The 26,166-nt window shown below is 32.6% G+C and overlaps 6 protein-coding genes and 1 non-coding gene across 10 annotated transcripts; 5 read left to right on the top strand and 2 right to left on the bottom strand.

Moving 5' to 3' along the window:
• Positions 1-930: 930 nt before the first annotated feature.
• On the top strand, positions 931-3,969 carry LOC101503688 (uncharacterized). The gene is made up of 2 exons (XM_004511725.4): positions 931-1,336; positions 3,452-3,969. Exons 1-2 carry the CDS (start codon positions 1,097-1,099, stop codon positions 3,686-3,688), a joined length of 477 nt encoding a protein of 158 aa, XP_004511782.1. The 5' UTR covers positions 931-1,096; the 3' UTR covers positions 3,689-3,969.
• Positions 3,970-6,247: 2,278 nt separating this feature from the next.
• LOC101503353 (aluminum-activated malate transporter 12-like) lies at positions 6,248-9,438 on the top strand. The gene is made up of 6 exons (XM_004511724.4): positions 6,248-6,670; positions 6,942-7,085; positions 7,421-7,693; positions 8,043-8,164; positions 8,266-8,409; positions 8,667-9,438. The coding sequence occupies exons 1-6, from the start codon at positions 6,346-6,348 to the stop codon at positions 9,300-9,302; spliced, it is 1,644 nt and encodes a 547-aa protein (XP_004511781.1). The 5' UTR covers positions 6,248-6,345; the 3' UTR covers positions 9,303-9,438.
• Positions 9,439-9,494: 56 nt separating this feature from the next.
• Positions 9,495-12,427, bottom strand: NAC62 (NAC domain-containing protein). 4 transcript variants are annotated; one of them, XM_004511722.4, is made up of 4 exons: positions 11,835-12,427; positions 10,889-11,178; positions 10,455-10,745; positions 9,495-10,352 (listed from the first exon to the last, which is right to left on the bottom strand). In XM_004511722.4, the coding sequence occupies exons 1-4, from the start codon at positions 11,989-11,991 to the stop codon at positions 10,080-10,082; spliced, it is 1,011 nt and encodes a 336-aa protein (XP_004511779.1). In that variant the 5' UTR covers positions 11,992-12,427; the 3' UTR covers positions 9,495-10,079. The 4 variants fall into 4 exon arrangements, with proteins under 4 accessions (XP_004511779.1, XP_012574420.1, XP_073220191.1 ...); XM_012718966.3 differs by having other exon boundaries at positions 9,495-10,349; positions 11,835-12,424; XM_073364090.1 differs by lacking the exon at positions 11,835-12,427 and adding an exon at positions 11,464-11,820.
• A 3,095-nt stretch (positions 12,428-15,522) lies between these two features.
• On the top strand, positions 15,523-18,736 carry LOC101502513 (protein ABCI7, chloroplastic). Its single transcript, XM_004511721.4, has 3 exons — positions 15,523-16,632; positions 17,347-17,606; positions 18,267-18,736. The coding sequence occupies exons 1-3, from the start codon at positions 15,754-15,756 to the stop codon at positions 18,574-18,576; spliced, it is 1,449 nt and encodes a 482-aa protein (XP_004511778.1). The 5' UTR covers positions 15,523-15,753; the 3' UTR covers positions 18,577-18,736.
• A 2,182-nt stretch (positions 18,737-20,918) lies between these two features.
• On the top strand, positions 20,919-21,049 carry LOC113788132 (U6atac minor spliceosomal RNA). Its single transcript, XR_003474640.1, has one exon. It is a non-coding gene; the product is annotated as a U6atac minor spliceosomal RNA (small nuclear RNA).
• Positions 21,050-21,612: 563 nt separating this feature from the next.
• Positions 21,613-26,132, bottom strand: LOC101498233 (7,8-epoxymelianol synthase CYP88A51-like). The gene is made up of 8 exons (XM_004512147.4): positions 25,739-26,132; positions 25,141-25,624; positions 24,672-24,932; positions 24,424-24,513; positions 24,177-24,255; positions 23,681-23,787; positions 23,420-23,541; positions 21,613-23,331 (listed from the first exon to the last, which is right to left on the bottom strand). The coding sequence occupies exons 1-8, from the start codon at positions 26,017-26,019 to the stop codon at positions 23,238-23,240; spliced, it is 1,518 nt and encodes a 505-aa protein (XP_004512204.2). The 5' UTR covers positions 26,020-26,132; the 3' UTR covers positions 21,613-23,237.
• Positions 21,686-23,080, top strand: LOC101502196 (glycine cleavage system H protein, mitochondrial). The gene is made up of 4 exons (XM_004511720.4): positions 21,686-21,831; positions 21,917-22,005; positions 22,103-22,273; positions 22,825-23,080. Exons 1-4 carry the CDS (start codon positions 21,726-21,728, stop codon positions 22,951-22,953), a joined length of 495 nt encoding a protein of 164 aa, XP_004511777.1. The 5' UTR covers positions 21,686-21,725; the 3' UTR covers positions 22,954-23,080.
• Positions 26,133-26,166: the final 34 nt, after the last annotated feature.

The raw sequence follows: 26,166 nt of genomic DNA, 5'->3' as shown, positions 1-26,166 counted from the left end.
CCACTAGTAAAGTTAAACGTCTAAAGTCACATATTTAAAGTTTACGAGACTAAAAAATAAATATGTATTAAGCCATTATTTTATTATTTCTCTTTTACTTATCATTTATTTCAATCGTTTTATGACATCTTTTTTTTTCTTCATAATTTTTACTAGTTGAATCATTTTGCAATAACATGAATAATAATAACAATAATATTGATTTTTCTATTAATTAATTATTAATTGATAATAATAATAATAATATATGTCATATAAGTGACATGAGTTTAAATCTTGATTTGAGTACTTATTTAAATGATAATTTGAATCTTTTCTTTAGCTTTGCTGTTCAACTAATTTAAGTTTTTTTTTCTTTTATAAAATGATAATAATAATAATAATAATAATAATAATAATAATAATAATAATAATAATAATAATAATAATGTGATTCTTTTAAAAAAAACTTAATTGTAATTTTAGTCTCTATTTTTACTGAATCATGAAATTGTTTCTCCTATTTTAAAAGTCGACAATTTTGGTATCTCTTTCTAATTTTTTAAAAAATACTAAAAAATAATGACGTGAGATATTTTAAATAACGTGACATATCAATAAAAATTTAGCTTTCAACCTCATAATTTTTTAATTTAATTAATAACATATGAATAATTAATGCATCTGATTCTAGAATTGTATGACACATCATTAAAAATATGTAAATTCAGCATTTTTTAATTTAAAAATTTAAAAGAGAGATTAAAACTGTCGATTTTTAGATTAGGAGGACCATTTATGTGAATCGGTAATAATAAAACGACTAAAAATGTAATTAAACATTAAAAAAGAAAAAAAATAATTCTTAAAAAAATAATGTGATACATGAGTTATGCAGCGGAAAGGTCAGTAGCAGTGGTCCTTGATATGTATTGGTTGGTGATACATATACATATACATACATAGCCTAAGCCAAGCAAAGCAAAGCCAACACGTAGTTTGTTGTTTGTTTTCCGTCTTCCTGAGTAAGAAGTAAGAAGCACAACAACAAAATACTATCACAGACTAGATTATATAAACGATTGTTGACCTTCTGCTGCGGCGTCGTTTTCTATTGATGGGATTTTTCAGAAAACTAGGTGAATTGTTAGGGTTTTCTAAGGAAAACGTCCACGATCACGATTCCAAAGATGAACCTAACGATGAACCCTCCGCTCAACCTCGTCCCCCACACTTTCGCGTCAAAGAAACCGGCCTTCCTCGTAGAGGTTTTAGCGTCCCTGCCCAGGTTGTTATCGATCGTCCTCAACTTGCTCCCGTTCTCTCTCCTTCTACCTCCGGCCACGGCGGAGTTCAGGTCCTCCCTTTCATCATTTTTTAATCTATTTCGGGAAACAATTAATTACTTTATCATTTGCGATTTCAGCTTTTTATTTATTTATTTATTTAATAATGTAACTTAATTAATAAAAATAGGTAATAATTACTCCTTCTTCGTGCATTCGCGACATTAATGGCCGTTATGAACTCTGAGTTACTCAGTTTATTAATCAGATTAGTAGGATGAAGATCAAATAAACTTAACAAATTCATGTTTTGAATCTTAAAATTGTTCAAGTTGGAATTGAATGGTTTTTCAGCAGAGGCTAGTAATGTTTTTTATTCAGTTGCTATAGACAGGAAGGCTTGTATGTTTGAGAAAGAGCTGTTTGAGTTCTTTGCTTGGTTTCACTTCTTGAATTTGAGACAATAGTTCCTGTGTTGAGTCAACTTTTAGTGTTAGTATTTGATTTTGTGAAGATCATACAACCCTTAAGTAATTAAATTGTTTTCTCTCAAGTTCCTTCTTCTAGAGTTGAAATATGCTCTTGACTTTTAGATTGTTATGTCATTCATTCCATTTGGTTATCATGTCAACTTTATTGTTGTTGGAAGTTGTTTTATCACAATAGGAAGTAGGCATTAAATATAGGCATTTTGTGGGTCTAATTTGGATTTTGGATAACTATTTTTTGTCCTCATTTTTCGTATTATGTTAAACGCAAGTACCTTAACAAGTAAGCGTTTTGTTTCTTGCTGCTTGGGGATGTTTTATGAGATTTCCGTGAGCACATCAATGAGATTGACAGCAATTATCTTTATTTGTATGGACTTGGAACATAATTAAGTAAGAAGAATATGGCTGATGGTGTAATGTCTAATAAAATGTTGAACCCATGCATTATTATATTATACTGGATTTAGTTCGTCTATGTGTATTATCAAGTTTAATCTGCTATCTATTTCTTCACTAAGAGCACATGATCGTGATGAAACTAACAATTTCTTCAAACCAAAACACAGGTGCATTGCAAGTTTGAAAGGTTAATTATTTCAAAACTTGAATTGTATTTGGTAATGATAATTTTTTGGATGATTTTCTTTCTACCATGCCTTGTTTCAAAAAGTTCAGTTATTTGTTCTGTGCATAATCAGCACCCCGTGTCCTTGTTTGGTGATCAGGAATTCCCTGAACAGTAATATGTCTGTACAAGTTAGGAAAATCGAACAATTTGATGCCACTGTCAAGGTAAAAAGACTCAAATAAGTGCAGATAAAATAGGGAAAGGGGAACTTGGTTTATATGGCATTTTTATTACTTGGGTATCAGTTTTTATTCTTTATTTTCTCCAGGTTCGTTCAGTATGGAAGAATTACAATAGTTATTAATGAATCTTCAGAAAATAAATGGAAAAAATAATCAAATTGAGTTGCCGCCTTGCTGGTTAAGCTAATATAATTAGACAAACAGCTTAATTGAGTGCGTGTAGTATAATCACTTATCTTATATATGCTTATGTTTAAGTTATTTGTATGACAAGATAAAATAAATTCAAATTTTTTTTATATAAGCTATTTTCATAAGCTATCATAAGGTGAAAACAACATATAAACATGTCATAAGTTGTTTTATATGCTCTACCAAACAGTCTTACAAATGCTTATGCGAGTAGATAAGCTCAAAGAAGTTAATCCATAAGGGCCTTCATTGTTCAACCACTTTCTGAAAATTGTTAACCGCTAGTGTGACTAATTGTCCTTGTGTTGGAAATATTTTTACTAGGAGTTCTTAAATATTAATTCTTCTAAAAACGTTCTCACGCTGGTATATTAGATTTAGGTCATAGTTTGATTTACATCTTGAGCTGGCAATGTTGAAAAGCATTATACTGAAACCTTGAGCCTTATATTTTTTGGCTACACTTTTTATCTCCATTGCTTGCCCTTTTGTGTTTCACTGTAGAGTGGATGCTAACTCTCTTAATTTTGCAATACAAATACCTCTTTGAACTCTTGCCTCTGAATCTGGTGCATACACTTGTCAGTTATCTCAATTATTTGAGCTGCATGATTAGATAATTTTTCCTTTCTCCATTAATTTGCTTCTAGCAGGGGTCTAATATTTCTGGGTTCTTGTGTTTTACTTCATCAGGGTATGGGGTGGTATGCAAAGCATCTTAGGATAGATAAAGATGGAGATGTAGCAAATAAATTCCTTGATGAGGTTTCTTCAGATACGCTTGCATTGTCCGCTGATCATCATAAAGCACCAGCAAGGTTTAAACTGAAGCATGACACTAGGCCAGTCAAAGTGAAGAAACAGGTCCTATCATCGGATGGGAAAATTCAGCAGTGTGTGGAACACCAGGGTAGATTGCAATGGGTATAAATAATCTTTTAGAAATTGATCTGGCTATTCATTCGTTGAACTTTGATTGTTGTGCATACGGTTGGAACCAGTAGTTGAAACGCTAATTTTATCACCGAGCCTTACTTTATGGTTACTTTTTTTTCCCTCTTTGTTTACGTCTTCACAGTTTCACTAGTATGAATATGCCTGGGATTTGCTTCATTTGGGAAAAGTATGTTGGAGTTAAATGTACTACAATTTATTTAACGAGGATGCTCATCTCACCCCCAATAAATGCGGTGATTTCCCAGATCCCACAATCCGGTAGTGTTTTTTACGCACTTGAGTAAATATCGGAGGTGGATGCACAATTACCTCTATTAAAAAGCAAGTCTACCCTACAAATGAGATAAGGAACCTCAATTCTAAGCTATATTACGGAATCTGGGTTAAGTTGTTAGGTCTGGCGGTTGATATTTTTTTGGTACAGACATTGAATGATGTAAAAGGGTGTGTATTTGGTGAGCAGGACCATGTATAAGAAGATTTATGATGCAGGGAATGATGCTTATCAAACAAACAATATCAACAGTGTGTTTAGCAAATCTTGATGTCTTGGGCTAAATCATTAGGAAGTCGTAAAAACGCTTATTTTTCCCTTTCCTGACAATCCAAAGTGAAAAAACATTGAACGTATATTGTCATTGGGGCGATGCCGATGACTTGCTAATGACGAGTGACATTGTTTAACAAGTCTAAACAAGTAAAATTTTCTGAGAAATATTTAATAGATTGAAAAGAGATATAATTAAACTTTTCTAAAAATAATTATTTTGTTTAGAATCTTAAAAATTCATTTGCAAGTTCCTTTTTTTATATAACTAAAACTTTATGATTTTTTTTTGTCTTAAAGAGATGATAAATTCCACTATAATTGACTCATACAACTGCGAAATTCTGGATTTAAATCCGGAACAAGATGTTTAACTTAACAATATTAATATTTGTCAGTTGAACTAAGACTTAAAAACTACATATGAATTTTTATATAACATAACATTATATCAATACAAACAAAAATATCAATTATGAATGCTCTATAGTACTTATTCTATAGTGTATTTCAAATATATTCTATAGTACTTATACTTGTACCAAAAAGGTCTATAGTACTTATATCCATTGAGGACACCTGATGAGCCAATCTTACTTCGTTTATGGCATATTGGGTTAAAAATGAAGCCATATAAAAACTTATGGTAAAACTTAATTAGTGCATTGAGCAAGTACTAGTAGTGCACAAGGCTCATCCAATTTTTGGACAATTGTAATACACACCAAAGTATAAGAAACCAACAAACCCCTTAAATAGACCCAGTTGTTAGGGGTTGTAGAAGCAGGACAATAATAGCTGCATAAAGTGCCTAAATTGAATTGAATTATTTGATTTGAAGCTAGTCTGAACATGACAAGTGGCAATTTGTTAATGGAGCCATATGGTGAAATCTGAGCTTCAAATGGATGGATGAAGTCATGAAGAAGTTGGAAATGCACGAGAGAACCGCTCACTAATAATATAACAAAAATAAAAGAAATCAATCCCCAGCTGTTTGAGGACAACAGTGTACACAATTTTGAGTCAATAAAGTAATACTAAGGTTAATATCATCAACTAGACAGTTCACACGGTTGTTTCTTCAAATTATGGACATTAATTATTTTATTGGTTATAGTTATATTTTGTGTTTTCCCGTGAAGCCAAAGGACTCAAGACTCAATTCATTGTAAATCTGGCAGCTGCACTATTCAATGCAAATGTCAAATATCAAATTCACATTGTATTTCTCAATCACTTAGAGTTAGGTCAACCAAGGGAAATTTGTGCAAACTACAACTCTAGATTCTAGAATCTATCTATATATTTATTTTTAAGAGTTTTTTTTTTCCTATTGCACAATTTGACACCTCTGTTCTATTTTTTTATTTTTTATTTTGTGTGTGTGTGCATAAATTGATATAATTTACAAGTTATTAGTTTATAAAAAAGATAATTGTTGGACGCGTTATAATTTTAAAAATTGGATGAAAATTGAACTGACTCATATTAAATTATATTTTAGATTTGATTTGGCGAAGTCTTAATATAAGTTAATATAAGTTGTTTTGTCTCAACATAATGGTTAACATTCATATAACGCTCCCTCATTTTTTTCTAAAAATTACAGACAATTCGTATTGCATTGTACTTTTTTGTACGTGGGCTTGGTCGGGTAATAACCTTGTAATAGCTATGGTTTAGGACAATTCTAAGCATTCTTTCCCCATTTTTAGTGGTTTATACATGTTCCCTCCTAATACATTGATCACCATATAAAAGTAAACCATGACAATAAAATCATCAAGGTGACAAACAAACAATTATTCACCACAAAAAAGAAAATGATAATAGTATATATAATTTGAGAGTTCTACACTTTGCTGACTTCTAAGAAAGCAGCTATGACTTTATATGTTACTTTATAATGGAATACACGTGAATGTAAAAAATGACATAGCCAACTTCTTCCTACCCTTAACTCTATAAAAATACAAACATGCTTGTTGAACAAAATTGGGTTTCTTAGAAGTAATTCCTTATATCTAGACTCCCCAAACAAAAATATCATATGATATTTTAAAAATATTTTGATTTATAAATGTTCTCTATAGTGCATGTTGGAAGTGGCAAGGAAATGACAATGGGAGAGAGTGAGATTAATGAGAATGGAAGAGTCATTGGGAAGTGGAAGAAAAGTGTGCATGTTTTTGGTGAGAGGTTAAGGAGATTTCCTTGTTTGATTTGGAAAACTATATGGAATCTTGGATATGAAGATCCAAGAAGAGTGATTCATGCATTCAAAGTTGGTTTGTCATTAACTCTAGCTTCTTTGTTGTATCTTTTGGAGCCACTTTACAAAGAGATTGGACAAAGTGCAATTTGGGCTGTTATGACTGTTGTGGTTGTGCTTGAGTTCACTGCTGGCAAGTTTCTCTCTTAAATCTCAATTCAATTCTTCTCTATGTACTTGTTTGTGTGTGTGTATACTTATCATATTTGCATGTGTTTGAACTTTTTTTAAAATTATTGTTAACTAACCTGCTACTAATAGTCATGTTACAACTGTCTCCGAGGAGATTTGAACTCTGTCTCTTGACGTTATAAGGTCAAATTCTTACCACTGAGGTGACACCTCGTGAAAGTTGTGTTTGAACTTGAAGGCCTTTATTTTTAAAACTATTTTTTTGGTTGCAGGGGCAACTTTATGCAAAGGGCTCAACAGAGGATTAGGGACACTGATAGCTGGATTACTAGCATTCTTTGTTGGCTATATAGCAAATGCGTCATCTGATAGAGTCTCTCAAGCAGTTATCATTGGTGCTGCAATTTTTCTTATAGGTAGGTACATTTCTCACATGTATAGCTTGATTCCTCGTATTTATGCAATCATGAGATCTCCATCGTTGGTTAAAATATTAGACTTGAATGACTTATATCCGGACTTCATCAAATCGGTTCAAAAATACATTTCAAAATATAAGCCGTCCAATCTTCATCAGCCATGCATGACTACGTGACATATGAGAGAATCCAAATTGCATAGTTATGCGTCACAACTTCAAATTTTCAATAGTAAATAGGCAATAAAATTAATAACTTTAATCACAAATACTTTATAAAAGACTAAATATTATTCTTCTTAATGTATGGTTTCTGCGGGTTTGTTATTGCAGGAAGTTTAGCTACTTATATGAGGTTCATTCCTTATATAAAGAAGAACTATGACTATGGTCTAGTTATATTTCTCATTACATTTAACTTGGTTGCTTTGTCAAGCTACCGTGTGGACAGTGTCTTGAAGATAGCACAGGATCGCCTATACACCATTGCCATAGGATGTGCCATCTGTCTTATAATGAGCCTATTGATGTTTCCAAATTGGTCAGGAGAAGATCTCCATAATTCTACCGCTTTCAAGCTTGAAGGCCTTGCCAAATCTATAGAGGGTATGCAAATTTCTAATTACATTTAGAACTACTTTCATCTATGTAGCACACTAACACTTCATATTAAAGATGTGTATGCTGTCTGACACGTGTTAGTATCATAAACTCATATGACACTGACACATGTGAATTACATTCAATCACTTCTATTTTCTTAAGTTATTACCAAGTGTCTACATGTTATTGTCCGCGTTGTGTCTGATGTCTATGTTGTTACTAGACAAGGGTTAGTATTTTATAATATACATTTTCTTTTTTCCATATGCAAAGCAAATTATCATAATATCATACCTTGTGAATTTTACCTTGTAAATCTAAATCAACACATAGTCGAGGTAAAATCTTGCAGCTTGTGTAAATGAATACTTTTATGGAGAAATTGATAGCCCTGGAGATATCAAATCGTCTGAGGATCCCATATACAAAGGTTATAAGAATGTTTTGGATTCAAAATCCATTGATGAAACACTGGTTAGTGTCCATGTGATATCTCTATGTTCATTTTAATGCATTAATTCCTTTGGAATTTTATGAAAAAATATCTTACATTGCTTCTGTTTTGAATTGGCAAGGCATTGCATGCAAGTTGGGAACCAAGGCATTCAAGGTACTGTCATAGATTTCCATGTCAGCAGTATGTAAAAGTTGGAGCTGTTCTACGCCAATTTGGTTACACTGTGGTAGCTCTACATGGCTGTTTGAGATCAGAAATTCAGGTAACTCTAGAAAATTTTGAGACCCTTCAACTTCAGATACTAATTTTTTGAGTTGGAACCAGTTTGAATCAATTGGCCTTAATAGTTGGATTTGATGATTCTTAATCAAATTTAATTAGTATATACTGTCAATTTGAATCATTTGGCCTCAACAGTTGACTGCATGTCTAAAACGTTTTTATTGCATACCAATTTAGTCCTTCTTAATCCCATAAAAAAAATTGTTTATATCCATTAACTTGAAAATTTTATTTTAGACACCAAGATCTGTTAGAGCCATGTTCAAGGATCCATGCATAAGACTAGCAGCAGAAGTATCAAAAGTGTTGATAGAACTTTCCCACAGCATAAAAAACCGTCGCCATTGCTCGCCTGAAATACTCTCAGATCATCTTCATGAAGCTTTACAGGACCTCAACACTGCCATAAAGTCACAACCTCGTCTCTTCTTAGGCTCCAAACACAAGTACAACCAATCTAACAACATGCTCAAGGTAGCTGCTTCACAAGTTGCTCAAGGTAGACATGGAAAAGCCTCTGGATTCTCCTTATCAAGTGTTAAAACTGATTCTTGTGCATTGTTTGAATGGAAAACAAAAAGAGTTCCATCTGAGGAATACTCAAAGGAAACTGAAAGAAAGTCTTTGAGACCTCAGTTGAGTAAAATTGCAATAACTAGCCTTGAATTCTCTCAGGCACTTCCTTTTGCTGCTTTTGCTTCTTTGCTTGTGGAAACGGTGGCGAAACTCGACCTTGTTATTGAGGAAATTGAAGAAATTGGGAGATTAAGTTGCTTTAAAGAGTTTACACCTGGTGATGAGATTGTTGTGACTTGTGAGGAACCCCTAGTTGATGTGTCAAGGAACAACTTACCTTCTCATGGAATTGAATAGACTAATTAGGTGAAAGAATCAGAACCATTGGTGCATTATTTCATGGATATAGCTTATGCATGGTTTGTCATTTGATCAATGAATGATTGTGATGAACTAATATCAAACATGAATTATTTGAGTATGTTTTAGACTAGTTATTTATTATTAATACTCAGTAGGGAAATGGAATGTGAAGAGGAACAGTATATATAATAAGTCTTCGTTCATTATATAAGCTCTTTTATATGAATCCACATACAATGACTAATGTAAACCAAATTCAGATGAAATCTATAAAAGTGATTTCACCTGAGAAACCTACACAACAGAATAAATTATACAATACCCAAGTCTAAAACAGTTCAAAAAGAGAATGGTTTCTGTCTGGTGCATATGAAGGGATTGTACTCATTAATCATTATGTGTCCCTCAAAGACAAACATTAAAAGGCGTTGTCTTCAGATCCCTTCTTCTTCTGGTCTCTCATGTTGGGAGAACCCCGAACCCCACATTGAATTAATATAAAGTTTGAAAAGAGTTTATAAAGAAAGACACTCCTCACCTTACGAACTGATTTTGTGAGGATCAGTTAGACCAAATATAAAAACCTAATAATACCTCACATCACAAACTATAATATGTAGTCTTCCTACATGCAACCATATACCACTAAGCTCTCCTAAACTTCCATGCCCTCTTGTTTGACTGCAATTTGGAGCTTGAACCCAACCTAAACACCTTGTAACTTGTATTCCAAGAAAAGAAAGGAGAATGTTAATCTTGTTCCTTTTCATTTTAGAATTTCTTTGGGTCCCCAAATGAATGAATTTGATCATAGCATTCATAAGGCAAGTCCATGAAGCTTCCTTGTCCTGAGTAAGGTGATATGCAGCCGATTCGACTAAGAGCGTCAGAAAATTCAATTTCTGCATTAAAATTTGAGTAGGATGAGCTAGGTGAAATTTCAGTATTTTCAAATGATTGCCATGGTGTCATTGCACTCAATAAGTCATGTTGTTGTGGAAAAGATCCAACAACATCTTGCACTTGCACTTGAGAGTAGTCCTGCTAAATTGGAAGAGGAAAAGTGTAAGAAGAAAGAAACATCTCTAACTAATATCTATCTATTAAGTCTCAATTCTCAAGTTGTTCCTTCTTTTACAATACTACCTTTGAAGAATCAAGAATCATGTCAGGGGAGAGCCAGAAGCTTGAAGGATTGGTATCAGAGGAAGCTTGCTCAAATCCAGCCATAAGAGGCACATTGCCTGAGAAATCAATAGGACTTGAATAAAGACTCTCACTCCCACTGCACAGTTGACTTGCTTGAGAAGAAACCTCATTCCCATTGGTGGAAATGGAATTGCTCCCATCATTAGCTTTAGCCTTCTTTCTTCCTTGCCCTTGGGAATCATTGGATTTCTCATTCTTTTTAATAACTCGGCACAAAGCATAAGCACCCTACAGTATTGATCAATAAGAAGAATTGATTTTGTAAAATTAATTTGATTTAAATTGATTTTTAAGGCGAAGTAATCTGTTTGAATGTTTTTGATATGAAAGCAAGTTTCAATCCAACATGTTGGACAAAGAGAGAGTTTTACCTCTGAGCCTTGGCTAGGATCGTCGCAGAGGCGATATTCATGCATGACCCAGTTGGTTCGATCGCCTAAAGGCGCCCTTCCACAGTAGAACACCAGGGTCTTGCGGTAACCTGTCACGGTCTCAATGGAAATGAATGGACTAGACTCACACACAACCTTCCTGTCTTTTCCTGTGGCTTTCCAGTAGCCAGCTTTGGTGGCTCTATTTGTCCTTGATCCATTTGGGTACTTTCGATCCCGTGGACAGAAGAAAAACCATTCCATATCTCTTTTTGGTAAGAAAGATTTCTCTGCATTCATTCCACACAAGCCCCACAAATTAGACTTCTCATAAATTTCCTTAGTAGTTAGCACAAACAAACAAGTTACAACAACAATCCCAACTATAAAGGAAAAAAATCAACAAACGCACACAAGAATACACACGATTAATCAGAGTTCAACCAATAGTGTCTACTTCTCCTACATCAGAGTGGCTGATGTAGTTTTTCTATTATTCAATTCTTAGGATTACAGAATACAATGCAATCTTTAAATAGCACAGTTCAGATTACAATATTATCCTTAAACCGTACTGTAGGACATTCACACCCTCAACCCTCTTAGTCTTTGTGCTTTCAGTAATGTTAGTTTGAGCTTCTACCCACTTATCAGCCAATTCAAGCCATACTCAACAAAACAAAATATTTCTTTTCATTTTTTCCAACCTTAGACTAAAAAATCCCATTGAGTCAACTTTTACAGCCTAAAAGTTTTCAAAGATTAATCAATAAAGAAAAGTAACAACAAAACAAAACACTGCTTTCAACTTTCTAGCACTCATAAAGTCTCAGTTCACACTCTAGCATGAAAGCTTATTTTGTTTTTCTTCAAAATAGTACACTAACTACACATGTTATGCATCAACCATGCAAATGAACAACATGTGAAATTGAACATGACCTACCAGGTAACTCCCAAGGATCAAATTTGTAGAAATCAATGACAGGAATAACTTCAAGTTCAATTTCAAGTCCTTCAACTTTTCTTTTAAGGTAATATCCTATCAATTCTTCATCAGTTGGGTGAAAACGAAAACCAGGAGGCAGTGAAGCCCCTCCCATTCTTAATTCCTTACTATTAAAGAAAAGTGAAACTGAAAATATAAAAGCTTCACTATGAAATATTAAAAAAAAAATCCAAATATTTTGGACAATGTGCTAGGTACCAAGACTATACCTGTCAAAAATCTGAAAAATCCAAAAATAAAAACTTTTGTCTACAATATAATTTTTATCAAGAGTTAGGTGACATTTCAACGGAGTGCATGCATTATGTGCCAGAATCATTGTATTAAAAAAAAATATTCAAGTGCTCTTATTATGAACCAAACTACAAAAGTGCTATTATTACTCCAAAAAAAAAAAGATATTTATTTTTTCCAAAAGTGAAGGCTTTATAAAGGCCCAGAAGTTAAAATACAAGAAATTGAAGTGTGCTTGATGAAACTAAAATTGGGTTGGAGTGAGAAAGAGAAAGTGGTGAAAAGAAGAGAGAGTAGAGTAAAAGAAGTGGAGTGAGGTATATATAGGATTTGGGAAGGGAACAAATAGTCCAAAATCATACACAACCGAAAGTGTTAGAGTTGAGATTGCTTGTCCCAAGAGGACCCAAAATTCCAAAGCAAAATGGCCCACCACTTCTAAGATCAAACCTTTTTAGTGTTCACACATAGAAAGTTCAAGTTTACTTAATTCTGCTAGCTCCAAATAATTTGTGACCGTTATTTGTTGGTTGTTGCTTGCTAAGAGGTTCAGCTATTTCCTCTGTACCTCATTTCAACAAACAAACAAACAAACCATGGATTCAACAACTCAGACATTATTTTCAGTGGTGTAACATGAAAACATTAGTGCATAAATTAGACAAAACTATACGGTATATATTGCATCCAAGGTAGAACTTTTAACACACTCACTCACGCCTAAAACTATAAATCTAAAGTGTGACTTGAGTGGTTTAATAACGACGACCTGATAGCAGATGATATAATTGATTTTGGATGAACTCCGATATCATCTTAGAGTTTGAATTGAGTCTAAATCATTATTATAAAATTGTCTTTTAAGTCACTGATGATTTCTATTTATACACTAAAAAAACTTTAGACAATATTTCATCCGACATATAGATTCTTAGCAATTATACCTTCAATTCATCAATATAACATCAATATTATATCATAGTGTTTGTTACAATATCTAATATATCCAAATTAACATGATATTTTTTTCATTTTTATAAAAGATTATGACCTTATTATCATCAATGCAATTGTGGTAACAAATGATTTTAATATATCATACAATTATCATGTAACAAATTTATAATAAAAGTAGACTAAGAATAAAATTGGTACGACAGTGTAAAATTTTAAAAATAAAAGATTAAAACTATTTCTCCATATAATATTTCTAAGATGCATATTGTTGTACAATAAATACAATTATGTGGAATATGGGATTCCTTGTCCCTGCCATGAGCCTCAAGTTTTTTCCATGTCATACTGAGTCAGATTGAACACTTTACCTTATTTTTTATTCAGGTGATTGTGTCATCAAGCGGGTCCAACAACCTTCCCAAAAGGAAAATCTCCAAAAGTGTTTACTAAGTTTTTTTTTTTGTTTTTTTATAAAAATTTATGAGGTTCTTTTCTTGTCATGAATTCACATTGAGGTGTTAAACTTAAAGCAATCATGCTCAAACTCCTGTTAGTGGGACCAACTACATACTATTTGGTGAGTAATTAGTTGAATGATTTTTCCATATATGAGAGCAAAAGGACAAAAGGTTAAAACTAAAGCTTGCTTTAACACCTCATTGTGTTAGTTCATTATTTGCTTTATGGGATACATTTACCTATTACCCCTTTATTACGAATCTAACCCCTACTTATTTGTGGAAGGTATTTGTATTTGTGTTGTGAAAAAGTAAAGCACCAGCTTTCCTTAATATATAAGTTGGGAGATTAGGAATAATTGTGCCATTTTTTAAAAAATTCAAATGCTAGTATATATCATACTCCCTCCATTAAACACTCAAATAATAATTGATAAATTATGATATTATTAAATTAAATATTATATCTCATATTCGAATATGAGACCTTGCAATTGTGCATGAATTTCTAGTAGTGATTATATTACGTCATTAATAAACAAAAAAAATGTTTTATAGAGCTCTCTTTTAGTAATAAAAGATATTCTTTAGGTCATAAACACCCCGAAAAAATTTGATTCTTAATAAATAGATATACTAATTATAGTATTTATTTATTATATATGTTATATATATAATATTTTTCGCAAAAAGGCATGTATTGCAAAGTGGCACAATGGTAACTTAGATTTTGAATAACTAAAGGGCTTTAGATTGTGAAGTTCTGCCACTAGATCTTAAGTTTATATATTTAGTTTTAGTTATTCTTACAAAATCTTGCACAAGAGTATATACTAGTAATGTTTAGTCCTCCCTAACTAACATCTTACTTGAGTTAACTGTGATTAATGAAGCATTTGGTTTTTAATTAGCAAAGGAAGTACACAAGGAAGTAAAGACGTTGAACAAAAGCTTTTTCTTTTCAACACTTGGGCATCAAAGAAAGAAAACATAAGGACCCAGGCACTACAAATTATTTTGTCCTTATTAATTATTAATTAATTGATGAGCACTAAGATGTTTTGTTGTTTGAACATTGGTCTATTATTAGTTAATTATATGTAGACAAAGCAGTAATCAGAGAGGGGTGACATCATTTTTAAGATGTGAAAAAGGCAAAAGGAAGTGTGTTCCCTTTGCTTAGTTTTCTATTTTGAGATTGATCGATGCGATTTTCATATTTTGGCTTTTCTTGTAGTATAGCTCTACTTTATTAACCCATTGAAATTTTCCATTCACATTAGGATTTAGAAATTGAATGAAACAAATTATAAAAAAAACACTAAGTTCACCACAAAAAAAGTTAAAAAACTAAAAGAATGGCTGTGATAGGACGGACATATAGAAATAAACAGAAAGTCCACAAATATCGATAATGTTTTTGACAAAAATTTGTCACCACTTTAAATTCTTAGTTTGCAAGATCTCATCGTTATCAAAATAATAATAATAAACTACATATACCGGAGAAGATATCAAATCTTTAATCTACGTGGTTTTTATTTTACAAAACAAAAACTAACCCATATCATCAATTGTGAAATGAAAATATGAAAAGAGAAAGATTGCTAGCAAAAACAATAGTAATGGGAGAGAAGCTAAACAACTGTATCATGGGGAAATGGAAAATACGACCTTATCTTCTTGTGTTTGTCTGCTCCTTTCGGTCTATTAATTATATTTTAGTACTATTATTATGTGATCTAATATCTTTTTATCAATCAAATATTAATATTAACTACTTCTATTAATAAAATTATTTTATCATTAAAATTAAATCAACTAATATTTTTCTTAAAATTTACTACACAATTCAACTAATTTTTAATAAGATGAAGTGAAGATGGAATGCTTGATATTCTTATCACTCCGCACTTTCACCTGATTCTATTGGTCATTAAAAGTTATTTTAGTGAGAAGTGGTGTGGATGGTAAAAACGGAGGGTGTGAGGTAGCAATCACCATTTCAAAACACATGTAAGTTTCACGTTGGGCTTTCAAACACCCAAAAAATGTAATAAAAGCCCAAAAAGAAAAACAGGAGAGAGCAAGAAAAACAGAAGGAAAAAAAAAACACGAATCGCTTTTGAGTTAGGAGTTGATGATGCAAAGGCAAACGCAAACGCAAAAGCTGAAGTGAACCGCAACAAAGAAGAAGAAGAAGAAGAATGAGTGGTATAGCATTGACACCCGCAGCTTACAATCCCGTTATCCCATCTTCATCTTGTTCGTTAAAATATCAGAAAAGTTTCAGAGTCAAAACGAGAGTCTCACTTAACAACGCAATATCAATCTCTTCTGACCCCTTCGTTCTCGAACTTGCCGAAGCTTTAGAAGACTCCGTCGCCACACCAAAAACTCTTCAGAAGCTGAGACAAAGTTCATCACACTCACTCCTCTCAACTCCATGGCCATCACGAAAAGACGAACCCTTCCGTTTCACTGACCTCTCCATCCTCCGCTCTTCTCAAATCCTCCCCGCCAAAACCCCAACCATTACCGACGCCCACATCACCGTTCCTCCTGATTCTCAATTCCCCTGCCACGTCACCATTATCGATGGCCACTTCGTAAACTCAATGTCCAACGTTACGGAGATTCCCGATGGGGTTTACGTTGGTAGCTTATCGAATTTGGATCCTACGGTAGCTGATAGGGTTTCGGAATTGGTGTCTGGATTCGACGGTGGTGATTTGTTTTGGTCAATCAACGGTATGGGTGCTCCTGATTTAACGGTGGTTTATGTACCGGAGGGTTGCCGTGTTGTTCAAAGTCCGATTCATTTGAGTTATTTATCGTCGCAGGGTAGTAAGGAAGGTTCGAATGATTTGATAGTTTCGAATCCGAGGGTTTTGGTGGTGGTGGAGAAAGGTGGAGAAGTTGATATAATTGAAGAGTTTTCGAATGTGGAAGGGAATGAGAATGAGTGTTATTGGAGTAATGCTGCTTTGGAAGTTGTGATTGGGGAAGGTGGTAAGGTTCGACATTCGTATATTCAGACTCAGTCTTCACTTTCTGCACACATCAAATGGACATCGGTTCGACAGGTTAATCCTCTTTTGCTTCTTTTTTAAACAAGAAATTATTTTAGTGTGTGTTTGTTTGACTCTAGAGTATAAAAATTGTGATTTTTAATGGCCTTGATTTGCATGAATTCCATTGAGTTTTAAGTTCTGTATTGTTAGAATTGTAAACTCGGCTATAAATATAACAGATAAATAAAGGCATACAAGAACACAAATGATTGATCGCCGAGATTGACATGTTGTGCCTATGTCTCGGACAACAGTGTGGCTGTTGTATTTTTTCTATTATGCAATGTTTATGTTTACACGGTACAGAGGGGTTGTGTTTAAATACTACTGTTTAGATTATAAGTTTACCCCTGAACTGTACCACAGAGGCGAAACTCCCTATTCCCCAACCCTCCTAGTTGTAACCAACCATACAGATGTACCAAGCCCAAAAGGTATGTGCTTTTGCTCGAGTGTGTTTTCTCACGTATTGGTGAATTTTTTTTATGGAATCAAAGGATCACTACCTAAACCTAATGAAAAAAGAAATTAAATCATTTGCGGCAAATTTCTATTTATTACCTGATTGAACTATTGCCATCATTTGTCATTTGGTTCATATAACACTAAAAGTACTTCCATTGCCTTTATAATCTATAAGAAGTATTATTGACTTCAAAAAATTATTATTTTTAAATAGAAGAAATTTGACATGATTGGTTTGCGATTCTTGGTAAATGTTTGTAGGAATCATCTAGTACATACGAGCTTACAGAGGTAAGCGCAGGAGGCAAACTGGGAAGGCACAATCTTCATATTAAGCAACTAGGTCCAGACACGGTGACAGAGTTATCAACTTTGCACTTGTCTGTTGGTAATCAAACACAGGATCTTCACAGTAGTCTTGTATTGGATCATCCAAGGGGCTATTCCCGTCAGCTTCATAAGTGCATTGTTGCTCATTCACAGGGACAAGCAGTTTTTGACGGAAACGTCAAGGTCAACAGGTAATTCTTTTTTGTGAATGAATTTAGGCCAAGTTTGGATTAGTATCTAATAACTCATAAGAGCTTCTCAATTCAAGAGTTTATGAAACAATAATTATGCTTGAAGAAAAGAAAGTATTAGACAAAATACTTTCATATATTATTACTACAGTGTTAGGCTATTTATACAGAAAATGACATTACAATGGTAATAATGAGTAATAATAACAGAATCATGTTAAAATAAACAGAATAATATAAAATAGAAGAGAATCAAATATGATTTCCCTTCATGCTTCAACAATGCTAAAATTAATTTCAACTTGAATGAAAAGCTATTGTTTAAAAAACACAGTTAACTTCATAAAAATAAAAACAGTTATTGGAAGAAATATAACAGTCTGAGTTTTAGTTGTTTATGTAAAAATATAGTTTTATGTGTCAACAATGGCACACTCTGTGCGTGCTTCACTTTTACTCTTCTGATTTAATATGCGGTTGAGCTATTATGTTTCTGATGTTGATTGAGGACTGAAATCCCCACAATATAATCTAAGGAGTTCTAGTTACAAACAAATCGGTTTAAGTATTTGTTGAGAGGTGGAAATTGTACTACTGTCTTGTATTTCATCACATGTGTGGTATGCCACTTTATAATGATAACATACCATTCTCGTGTAGGTATGCTCAGCAGACAGATGCAGGACAGTTAACAAGAAGCCTTCTTCTTGAACCTCGTGCAACTGTAAATGTTAAACCAAATCTCCAAATCATCGCTGATGATGTCAAGTGTTCCCATGGAGCTGCAATAAGTGACCTGGAACAAAGCCAACTCCTGTATTTCCAAGCACGCGGCATTGATTCAGAAACAGCTAGAAGGGTTTTAATTTTTGCCTTTGGAGGGGAAGTGATAGACAAGTTTCCGTATTCTTCCATTAGAGATAGAGTACGAAGTCAGATTAAAAGTTTATTGGACCCATCTCCTAAATGATCACCATTATAGGTATGGTGCTAAATGTAAACATATTATGTTGCTTGGTAAAAATATAAATTGAAATTACAAAAATTCTTTTTACTTGTCATGGTTTTTAACCAACCTGTACAAAATGATGTGCCTATTCCGGTACTTGTAACAATTGGTGCTTCATTCATCACTCGTGTACTTGCTGTATTTATGTTTTTTTGATACTTTGAAAAATACATTCATTACCTATTCTGCAAAATACTCAGCAGCAGTCAATAATTAATGTTTACCGTATTCGTTGAATAAAGGGAAATATTTCTCACTTTCTGTAGCATTGTTAAAATATGGTTCCAATAATTTGTAGTCAAATCACATTACATGACTCAAGCATTAAACAAATCTACAATTTCTCTTTCATGTAATATCTACAAATGTTTTTGATTGGATGTATCGAGTGTATGAGAGTTGCCTAAATTATCATTTCAAAATTAACTAACAATAAGAAACATCTATGTCATGTTTATAAATAAAAGCGTACTCAAAATTGGGTCAAGAGAAACATGTCAATCTGTTTGAAATCGTTAAATCAATGCCCGTTTTTGCCTGTTATGGCCTTCGGTTTGATTCGACGGTACTGTTTAAGTTGGGTGGCTTTACTCAGGTGTAAGAAGGAACTGCAAAATAATATAAAACAGAGAGCAAAACCTAGAGAAATAAGAAGATAGCAACAAAATACAGAAGAAATAATCTTTCTGTCTTATACAAGAGCAGCAATTAAATCATCCGTCTTGGGTTTCTAAAGCTTTTGCTGAAGGCAATGACTGAATTGGTATTTGGTACCACTATAAGCAGGGAGTTGGGGCATGCTTTGTTTGCATTATGCTTACTGTTTTTGTATTTTTAGAAATTACTTCGACTTTTGCTTTCTTTTTAAGCGGGTTATTCGGTTTTAAGACAGGACGATATTTCTGTCCAACTTTAAGGAATACTATGTGGTGTGGCTTGGATAGATGATGTGAACAAGTTTATATTGAGTAATATTAGTTTCTTGTTATAAGTTAAAATTTACTTCTCAAGTCTGAGTACATGAAAAGAAAAGATTATTGACATCATCGTGAGTAATCTTGCACTTGAAGTTCAAAATTTGCATGCATGTTTCTGCTAACCACACATTTTTAATCAAATTTAGGTCTAAAAAGAACTTTTTATATCCTATATGCTTTTAAGATATCGTCCATATTTTACGTCTGAAAAAAGAGACACGCCTCCGTTATTTTGAATTTGTTGCACGGGTGCCTACAAGAATTCTGGATAGTCTTCATAAAAAATTGTAAATTTTAACCAGTGTCTTAAAAAAAATCAAAATTGTGAAGTTTTTAGTAAAATATATATCATCTTATTTTTTTTTAAAAAAATCATCTTTAGTGTAACTGATATATGATAGATATATTGAATACAATAACTCTTTAAAAATAAAAATCTAAATAGGAATAAGGTCTTATGAAGAAATGGTAAAAAAATTTAAAACTTCTAACACAATTTTGATACATACCTAAATGAAAGACAAAATTACTAAGTGTGTAATTTGATTTTATGCAGAGTTAAACGTGATTGCTGATATATAAAATTGATTTTGATATATTTTGATAATGACGATTAAAATTTAATTTGAAGTATAAATTGTAATATTTGACTTCATAATTTTTTCTCATTTTTTGTCTCTAGAAAAGCAACAACACATGAGAAAGAAAAAAAAATAATTTGTAATAATCTATAAGTTATCGCTCTAAAGATAGACAATGCAAGACAAACCCAAGAGGCCAAGATTAACCAACAAATTAATTTGCAGCAGTTATTTTTGTTTTTATTTCTATATTATTTTCTTGTATTACTTTAAGAGGTTAAGGAGGGGAATTTTTGAGGAAAAAATTTTAGAGAGACAAGTCCATCTTTTAATATAAAATTTGTTATTTAAATTTTTTAAAAAATAACATCATATATTATCATATAACATTTCAATCACATTTCATTTATTCTTAAAAATATTTTATAACTTATTTAATTTTGAACAGAAAAACAAATCTCTCATCCCCTCCCCTGCAAAATCTCCCTCCCAAACAAATCCTAAATTGTTAATACATCGTAAGTATCATACATATGTCTTCAAAAACAAGTTCTCTCATAATAGAGGAACCAACCAACCAATGACATAACATACTCACCCTCTAGAATATATAGTCTAACAGAGTAGTGCTACCATATGTAGATGGGTTTAAATATGTCGAGAGCTTAGTAAAAAGAATAGTCCCACATCGGATATTAATACAAACAATATATTGTTTATAAACTCATTTCAACTGACTCAGCATGTGTTCGTGAAAAGGAGAGATGGTTGGCATCTCCCCTGACAGGGATGGGAACAGCCTTCGGGCTTTCCTGTTACACACCTCGGTTAAGGCTATCCACCTCTTTGAGGTTGGATCTATAACCCAATTTTTTTGCCTTTTTTTTTTACGATATCATTAATTAATTTACAATATGCATTATCATAAGTTCATATAGAGTTATGAAATACTATTAATTTTAATTTACCTTTTATTCATATATAATTGACTTTTTGAGTAAAAAAAAATGATTTGTATTCAGTGATTAATAATTTGTGATATTTAAATACCAATTTTGAAACCGACCATCAAATGGACTTGCTGTTATAGAGCCCAAAACTGTAACGGCCGTACTCTAATTTTGCCTTTTTTTCTTTAATATTTTTGTTTTTATCTAATTATTTCGTCTTTGAACAAATTTACATTTTCTGTCAGCGAGTGACATGAATATAGCAAGTAAAATATAAGAAATGAAGTACTAGTAGTAATTTAGTGGTAAAGTTAAAAATCTGAATTTGAATGTAATAATAATGTTATAATAAAGTGAAGAGAAGAAGAGGATGAGAATGAGGAAAGGATGAGGCATTGACTACCCACCATTCATCCAAGATAATATATTTGGGGAAAAGGAAAACACACATTCAAAATTAAAGTGAACACCTCTATCTCTATCTATTCATTTCATTCATTCATATTATTACTACTTTATATTATTATTATTATTATTGTATCTCTTTCTCACTCACACAAAACAGAAACACAAGTGTAGTATCTTAAATTAATATCCTAATAATGGCACTGAGGATGTGGGCTTCTTCAACTGCCAATGCACTCAAACTCTCTTCTTCTTCTTCCTCCAAGTTACCTCCTTTTTCCCTCTCCAGATCTTTCTCTTCTGGTATTCACATTCTTTCATATTTTACTTTTGGTTTTTCTTTCAAATCATTTTTTTGAATTAATACTTTGGTGAAAATTAATTGCAGTTTTGGATGGACTCAAGTACTCATCTTCACATGAATGGGTGAAGCATGAAGGATCAATAGCCACAATTGGTATCACTGATCATGCCCAGGTTAGTAGTTTTGTTATGTTATGCATGAATGAATTTGCATTAGAGTTGAAGTAGTACTACAAGATATATAGGTGAAGTTATTAATTGTTGGTTTCAGGAACATCTTGGAGAGGTTGTGTTTGTGGAGCTTCCAGAAGCTGGTGGTTCAGTTAGCAAGGGTAACGGTTTTGGAGCAGTTGAAAGTGTTAAGGCAACAAGTGATGTAAACTCTCCAATATCTGGTGAGATTGTTGAGGTTAATGACAAACTCACAGGAAAGCCTGGTCTGGTAATTCATTCACTCTCACCTTCACTTATTTCTTAAACTCTTTCGAATCTATGTCACAAAAACGAATTAACTCGCATGCGTGCATGTAAACTCTCCTTTTGCTCCCAAACTCCTAGACTTCCCAACAAATAGTATCGAGGCCTTGGTTCAACTTGGTTGGGGAACGAGAGTCGATACTGGTGTATTTAATCGTTATATTAAAAGTTTTAGGTTCAAGTGTTAGTGGTTAGTCATACATTGACTATGAATGAACTAAATGATGGATAATATATCTGATGTTTTAAAATTTTAAATGAAGATATGGTCTTAAAGTTTCTTATAACTACAAATTTTGCATAGGCGAAAAGATAATTGAACTAGAGGTGGTTATGATGAATAAGCTGAAAACAGATATAGATATATTAATTATACACTATTTTTATAAACTTGTCAAATGCTTACGCAAATGTTTGTTATGAGTGATGAGATAAGTCCACATTGAATGCCTTTGTCTTTACATGAGTTAGCAGCTTATACATACATGCTCATACTTACTTTTGTGACTTCACAAGATCAACTCAAGCCCATATGAAGATGGATGGATGATCAAAATAAAGCCAAGTAGTCCAACTGAATTAGATTCATTGTTGGGTGCAAAGGAGTACACAAAATTTTGTGAGGAAGAAGATGCTGCTCATTAATTCAAGTTAATTTCAATATGGGGACTGACTGTTTTTCGTATGTACTACTATGATCATTGTTATCCACTTTAATAATTTCAACAGTTTCTTCAAGTGCAATTCAACTGCTTCAAGTTATTGTTCTTTCCTTGCTATTATTGTCACCGACACTTCAATGTGTCACTCTATCTTGTCATGTACTTTATTTAAATCTAATAATTTACAAGAACATATATACTAAGGTCATAACATCTAAGATTACCACATGTTTCTTGCCCTTGTTAAGAGGCTAATAATCCCATGATTTATTTTACTTTTATAATTCTTGCAAGGCAATTGTCTGTAGGCCTAGGTACTGGCAGGTAGGTCACAGGACACTCTGGATTAATTCTCTCCATCCTGCACCATAAAAATAAAACCAGTTAGATATACAAAAAAATGTTTAATAAGTCAATGGTTGGAAAATTGAAGCAAGTGTAGTATGAACCTATAGTTAAGAAGAAAATGATGGAGGAAAATGATGATTTCAAGCTTAGCCAAATCACTTCCGGGACATAATCTGCTTCCTAATCCAAATGGAAGGAATGATCCTGCTCTTGCTTTATAATTCTGCACCATATTTTTGAACAACACATAACATATTACATATTTTTTTCATCAAATTAAATTCACCAATGTATTGTGAAAGACTAAAACAAACATTTTCAATTCAATATCAATATTAATATTAGTTATCACACATACATACCTCCCATCTGGATGGATCAAATTCCTTTGGATTGAAGTAAGTTTCAGGATCCATATGAACACCTCTGTTCCAAACCAAGACTTTCCATCCTTTTGGTATAGTATAACCTACAACTTTTCATTTTTAGTTTTTCTTTTCTTTTAATGCTAGGAGGCATGGTTTAAAATTGATTGTGGACATTTCACAAAAGTTTTAAAGGTTTCTACTATCGTAATTGTAGTTGTAATGTCTGCAATTTCCTACCTGTGTCATAGACAAAGGTTTATTGCAAACTACGACTACAAACACAACTTAAAATAATGAATTTTAATGTGTGTTTGGATTTGCAGTAAGTTTGACGAAATAATTATGTGTCACCGTAATTTTTACAAAAGCTGCACTTTAGAACTTCAAGAATTTCACAATAGTTATATAGTTTTATCTAAACATACAGATAATATTGAACAAAATTATCAACTTAGTAGGCACAGTAAAAATATGGAAGGGAATAACTAACCATTGATGTTAACATCGACTTTTGCCAATCTAAAGTTTGCAAACGAAATACTTGTTCTGCGCAACATCTCATCAATAACCTAAAGTAGAATATATAATGTCAAAGTATAGTTATATATATATATTTTTTTTGTCTTAACCAAAACTTAGTTCAACCATATTTATATTTTTATTGAAATAAATATATAATATATATTATACCTTAATAAAATAATAATATCACAAGAAAGAATTCACATATCACATACCTTTGAAAGATATTCCATTTGCTTAATTTCCCTAAGGTTAAGCCCTTTTTGAGTGGAAGGCCTTGTTTCCATAATCTCTTCTTGTTCTTTCTGAAAGGTTCATATTTTAGTCTTTAAAATTCAGTAACTAATTTTGAAAATGCAACATTATTATATGTATATATGTGGACCTTTTCTTATAAACTAAGAAATGGATTGAAAAGAGAAAGAAAAAAAAGTGTTAAAAATAATTAAGTAATTATTAAAACCTTGGCTCTTTGGAAGACATGTGGATGATCCATGAGATAAATAATAGTCCATAAAATTCCATGAGCAGAGCTTTCATGACCAGCTAACAAGAACAGAAGAAGTAAGTCTATAATGTCTTCATCCTCCAATATCTTACCCTCTTCATCTTTCACTTCCATCAATAAATCCATCATATCTTTTTTTAACCTTTTCTTTCTATTATTCTTCCTCCTCTTTTGCTCCACTAAGGTTTGCAACAGCTTCACCAACTTCTTTCGTGCCTAAACATACAACCATAAGTTAATTAATTAATTAATAATAAAATCTGTGCCAGGCTTCAATTAAAAATCTTTATATTGCAGCTGCAATTGTGTCTGTACTGCATGCACTTCTTTATATAAGACTAAAATTAAAATCTTATAGTAGTACACCATGTATTATACTTTTGTAATATAAATAAATGTGTTTGATTTGATTAATTAACTATACCTTTAGTGCTTTATGGAATGCAAAGCCAGGGAGATTGATGGCAAGTGATTTCATTCCCTTATTCAAATCAATATACAAATTCTCAACCAAACCAAGGTCCACATGATCACAATCAGATGATATGAAAATGGTAGTGATAACTTGAAAAGCAAACTTTCTCATCTCTTTCAGAAACTCACAAGGCATGTCCATGGTAGACAACTCTTCCAAATGTTTCACAGCAATATTTTCTATGAGACCAATATATGAGGACAATGCCTCGTGACCATTTATAGGAGATGTAATTAACCGCCGCAAACGCTTGTGTTCGGTGTTCGAGATGCCGTGAAAGGATCTTTTTCCGGTGAGTGCCATGGTTGAAGGAGGGTATCCAAGCTTGAGATTTTCTTCATCTGTTAGTACCTTACGACATGTTTCTGGTGTGCATACTATGATGCTTGGACTCCCAAACAAATGTGTCTTATACATGCCTGTCCTGCCATATCTTTATTATAAAAACACAAAGTTAGTTAGTTAGTTAGTTAATTACATCTACAACAAGTGTAGTTTAATTGAATTGTATAAAGAAATTCAAAGGAGAATTAAAAAAGAAGGTGACCTGGAAACAAAGTGATAGATGAAAGAATCAGGGTCAGACTTGAAAGCTTTAAGGAAAGTAGGCATGTTACCAAGGAAAGGCCAACCCATATCACCTGGTGGAAGAGGGTATTGCATTTGCATATTTCCCAATCTACTAACATAGTACCATTCATTCAATTTCCTAAGGAAACCAAAAACAAATGCATATCCACCCAACAAACCTGTTACTAGGATGAACCACATGGAATAATCTAGTGACAACATTTTTTTGCACTGAAATCCTTGGTGCTCAAGATTCATTGAAGAAGAGTGGGTACGTATTTATTTATATTATGATAGTGTCAAGTTCTCACCGTTCCGTACTCACTTTTGCTCTTACGTTCAAACATTAATACATTTTTTATGATATGGTCTTCTGCACATTTTTACGTATATTTGACTTCTCAC

Source organism: Cicer arietinum, chromosome 8, assembly GCF_000331145.2.
Source record: "Cicer arietinum cultivar CDC Frontier isolate Library 1 chromosome 8, Cicar.CDCFrontier_v2.0, whole genome shotgun sequence".
In the NCBI taxonomy this organism is placed as follows: domain Eukaryota; kingdom Viridiplantae; phylum Streptophyta; class Magnoliopsida; order Fabales; family Fabaceae; genus Cicer; species Cicer arietinum.
This window is presented reverse-complemented; position numbering and strand designations above follow the sequence as displayed.

What these genes read in the sequence shown, in the direction of transcription:
- NAC62 (XM_004511722.4), bottom strand. Translation starts at nt 11,991, where the DNA reads ATGGGAGGGGCTTCACTGCCTCCTGGTTTTCGTTTTCACCCAACTGAT. An exon ending in TGATCCTTGGGAGTTACCTG is followed by an intron (nt 11,179 to 11,834) that starts GTAGGTCATGTT and finishes GAATGAATGCAG; the next exon opens with AGAAATCTTTCTTACCAAAA. An exon ending in ATCCTAGCCAAGGCTCAGAG is followed by an intron (nt 10,746 to 10,888) that starts GTAAAACTCTCT and finishes TCAATACTGTAG; the next exon opens with GGTGCTTATGCTTTGTGCCG.
- LOC101502196 (XM_004511720.4), top strand. Translation starts at nt 21,726, where the DNA reads ATGGCACTGAGGATGTGGGCTTCTTCAACTGCCAATGCACTCAAACTC. An exon ending in CTCCAGATCTTTCTCTTCTG is followed by an intron (nt 21,832 to 21,916) that starts GTATTCACATTC and finishes AATTAATTGCAG; the next exon opens with TTTTGGATGGACTCAAGTAC. An exon ending in TCACAGGAAAGCCTGGTCTG is followed by an intron (nt 22,274 to 22,824) that starts GTAATTCATTCA and finishes TGACTTCACAAG; the next exon opens with ATCAACTCAAGCCCATATGA.
- LOC101498233 (XM_004512147.4), bottom strand. Translation starts at nt 26,019, where the DNA reads ATGAATCTTGAGCACCAAGGATTTCAGTGCAAAAAAATGTTGTCACTA. An exon ending in CATTCCATAAAGCACTAAAG is followed by an intron (nt 24,933 to 25,140) that starts GTATAGTTAATT and finishes TTGTATGTTTAG; the next exon opens with GCACGAAAGAAGTTGGTGAA. An exon ending in AGTCGATGTTAACATCAATG is followed by an intron (nt 23,788 to 24,176) that starts GTTAGTTATTCC and finishes GAAAAGTTGTAG; the next exon opens with GTTATACTATACCAAAAGGA.
- LOC101502513 (XM_004511721.4), top strand. Translation starts at nt 15,754, where the DNA reads ATGAGTGGTATAGCATTGACACCCGCAGCTTACAATCCCGTTATCCCA. An exon ending in AATGGACATCGGTTCGACAG is followed by an intron (nt 16,633 to 17,346) that starts GTTAATCCTCTT and finishes AAATGTTTGTAG; the next exon opens with GAATCATCTAGTACATACGA. An exon ending in GGAAACGTCAAGGTCAACAG is followed by an intron (nt 17,607 to 18,266) that starts GTAATTCTTTTT and finishes ATTCTCGTGTAG; the next exon opens with GTATGCTCAGCAGACAGATG.
- LOC101503353 (XM_004511724.4), top strand. Translation starts at nt 6,346, where the DNA reads ATGTTCTCTATAGTGCATGTTGGAAGTGGCAAGGAAATGACAATGGGA. An exon ending in AATCCATTGATGAAACACTG is followed by an intron (nt 8,165 to 8,265) that starts GTTAGTGTCCAT and finishes TGAATTGGCAAG; the next exon opens with GCATTGCATGCAAGTTGGGA. An exon ending in GTTTGAGATCAGAAATTCAG is followed by an intron (nt 8,410 to 8,666) that starts GTAACTCTAGAA and finishes ATTTTATTTTAG; the next exon opens with ACACCAAGATCTGTTAGAGC.
- LOC101503688 (XM_004511725.4), top strand. Translation starts at nt 1,097, where the DNA reads ATGGGATTTTTCAGAAAACTAGGTGAATTGTTAGGGTTTTCTAAGGAA. An exon ending in CCGGCCACGGCGGAGTTCAG is followed by an intron (nt 1,337 to 3,451) that starts GTCCTCCCTTTC and finishes TTACTTCATCAG; the next exon opens with GGTATGGGGTGGTATGCAAA.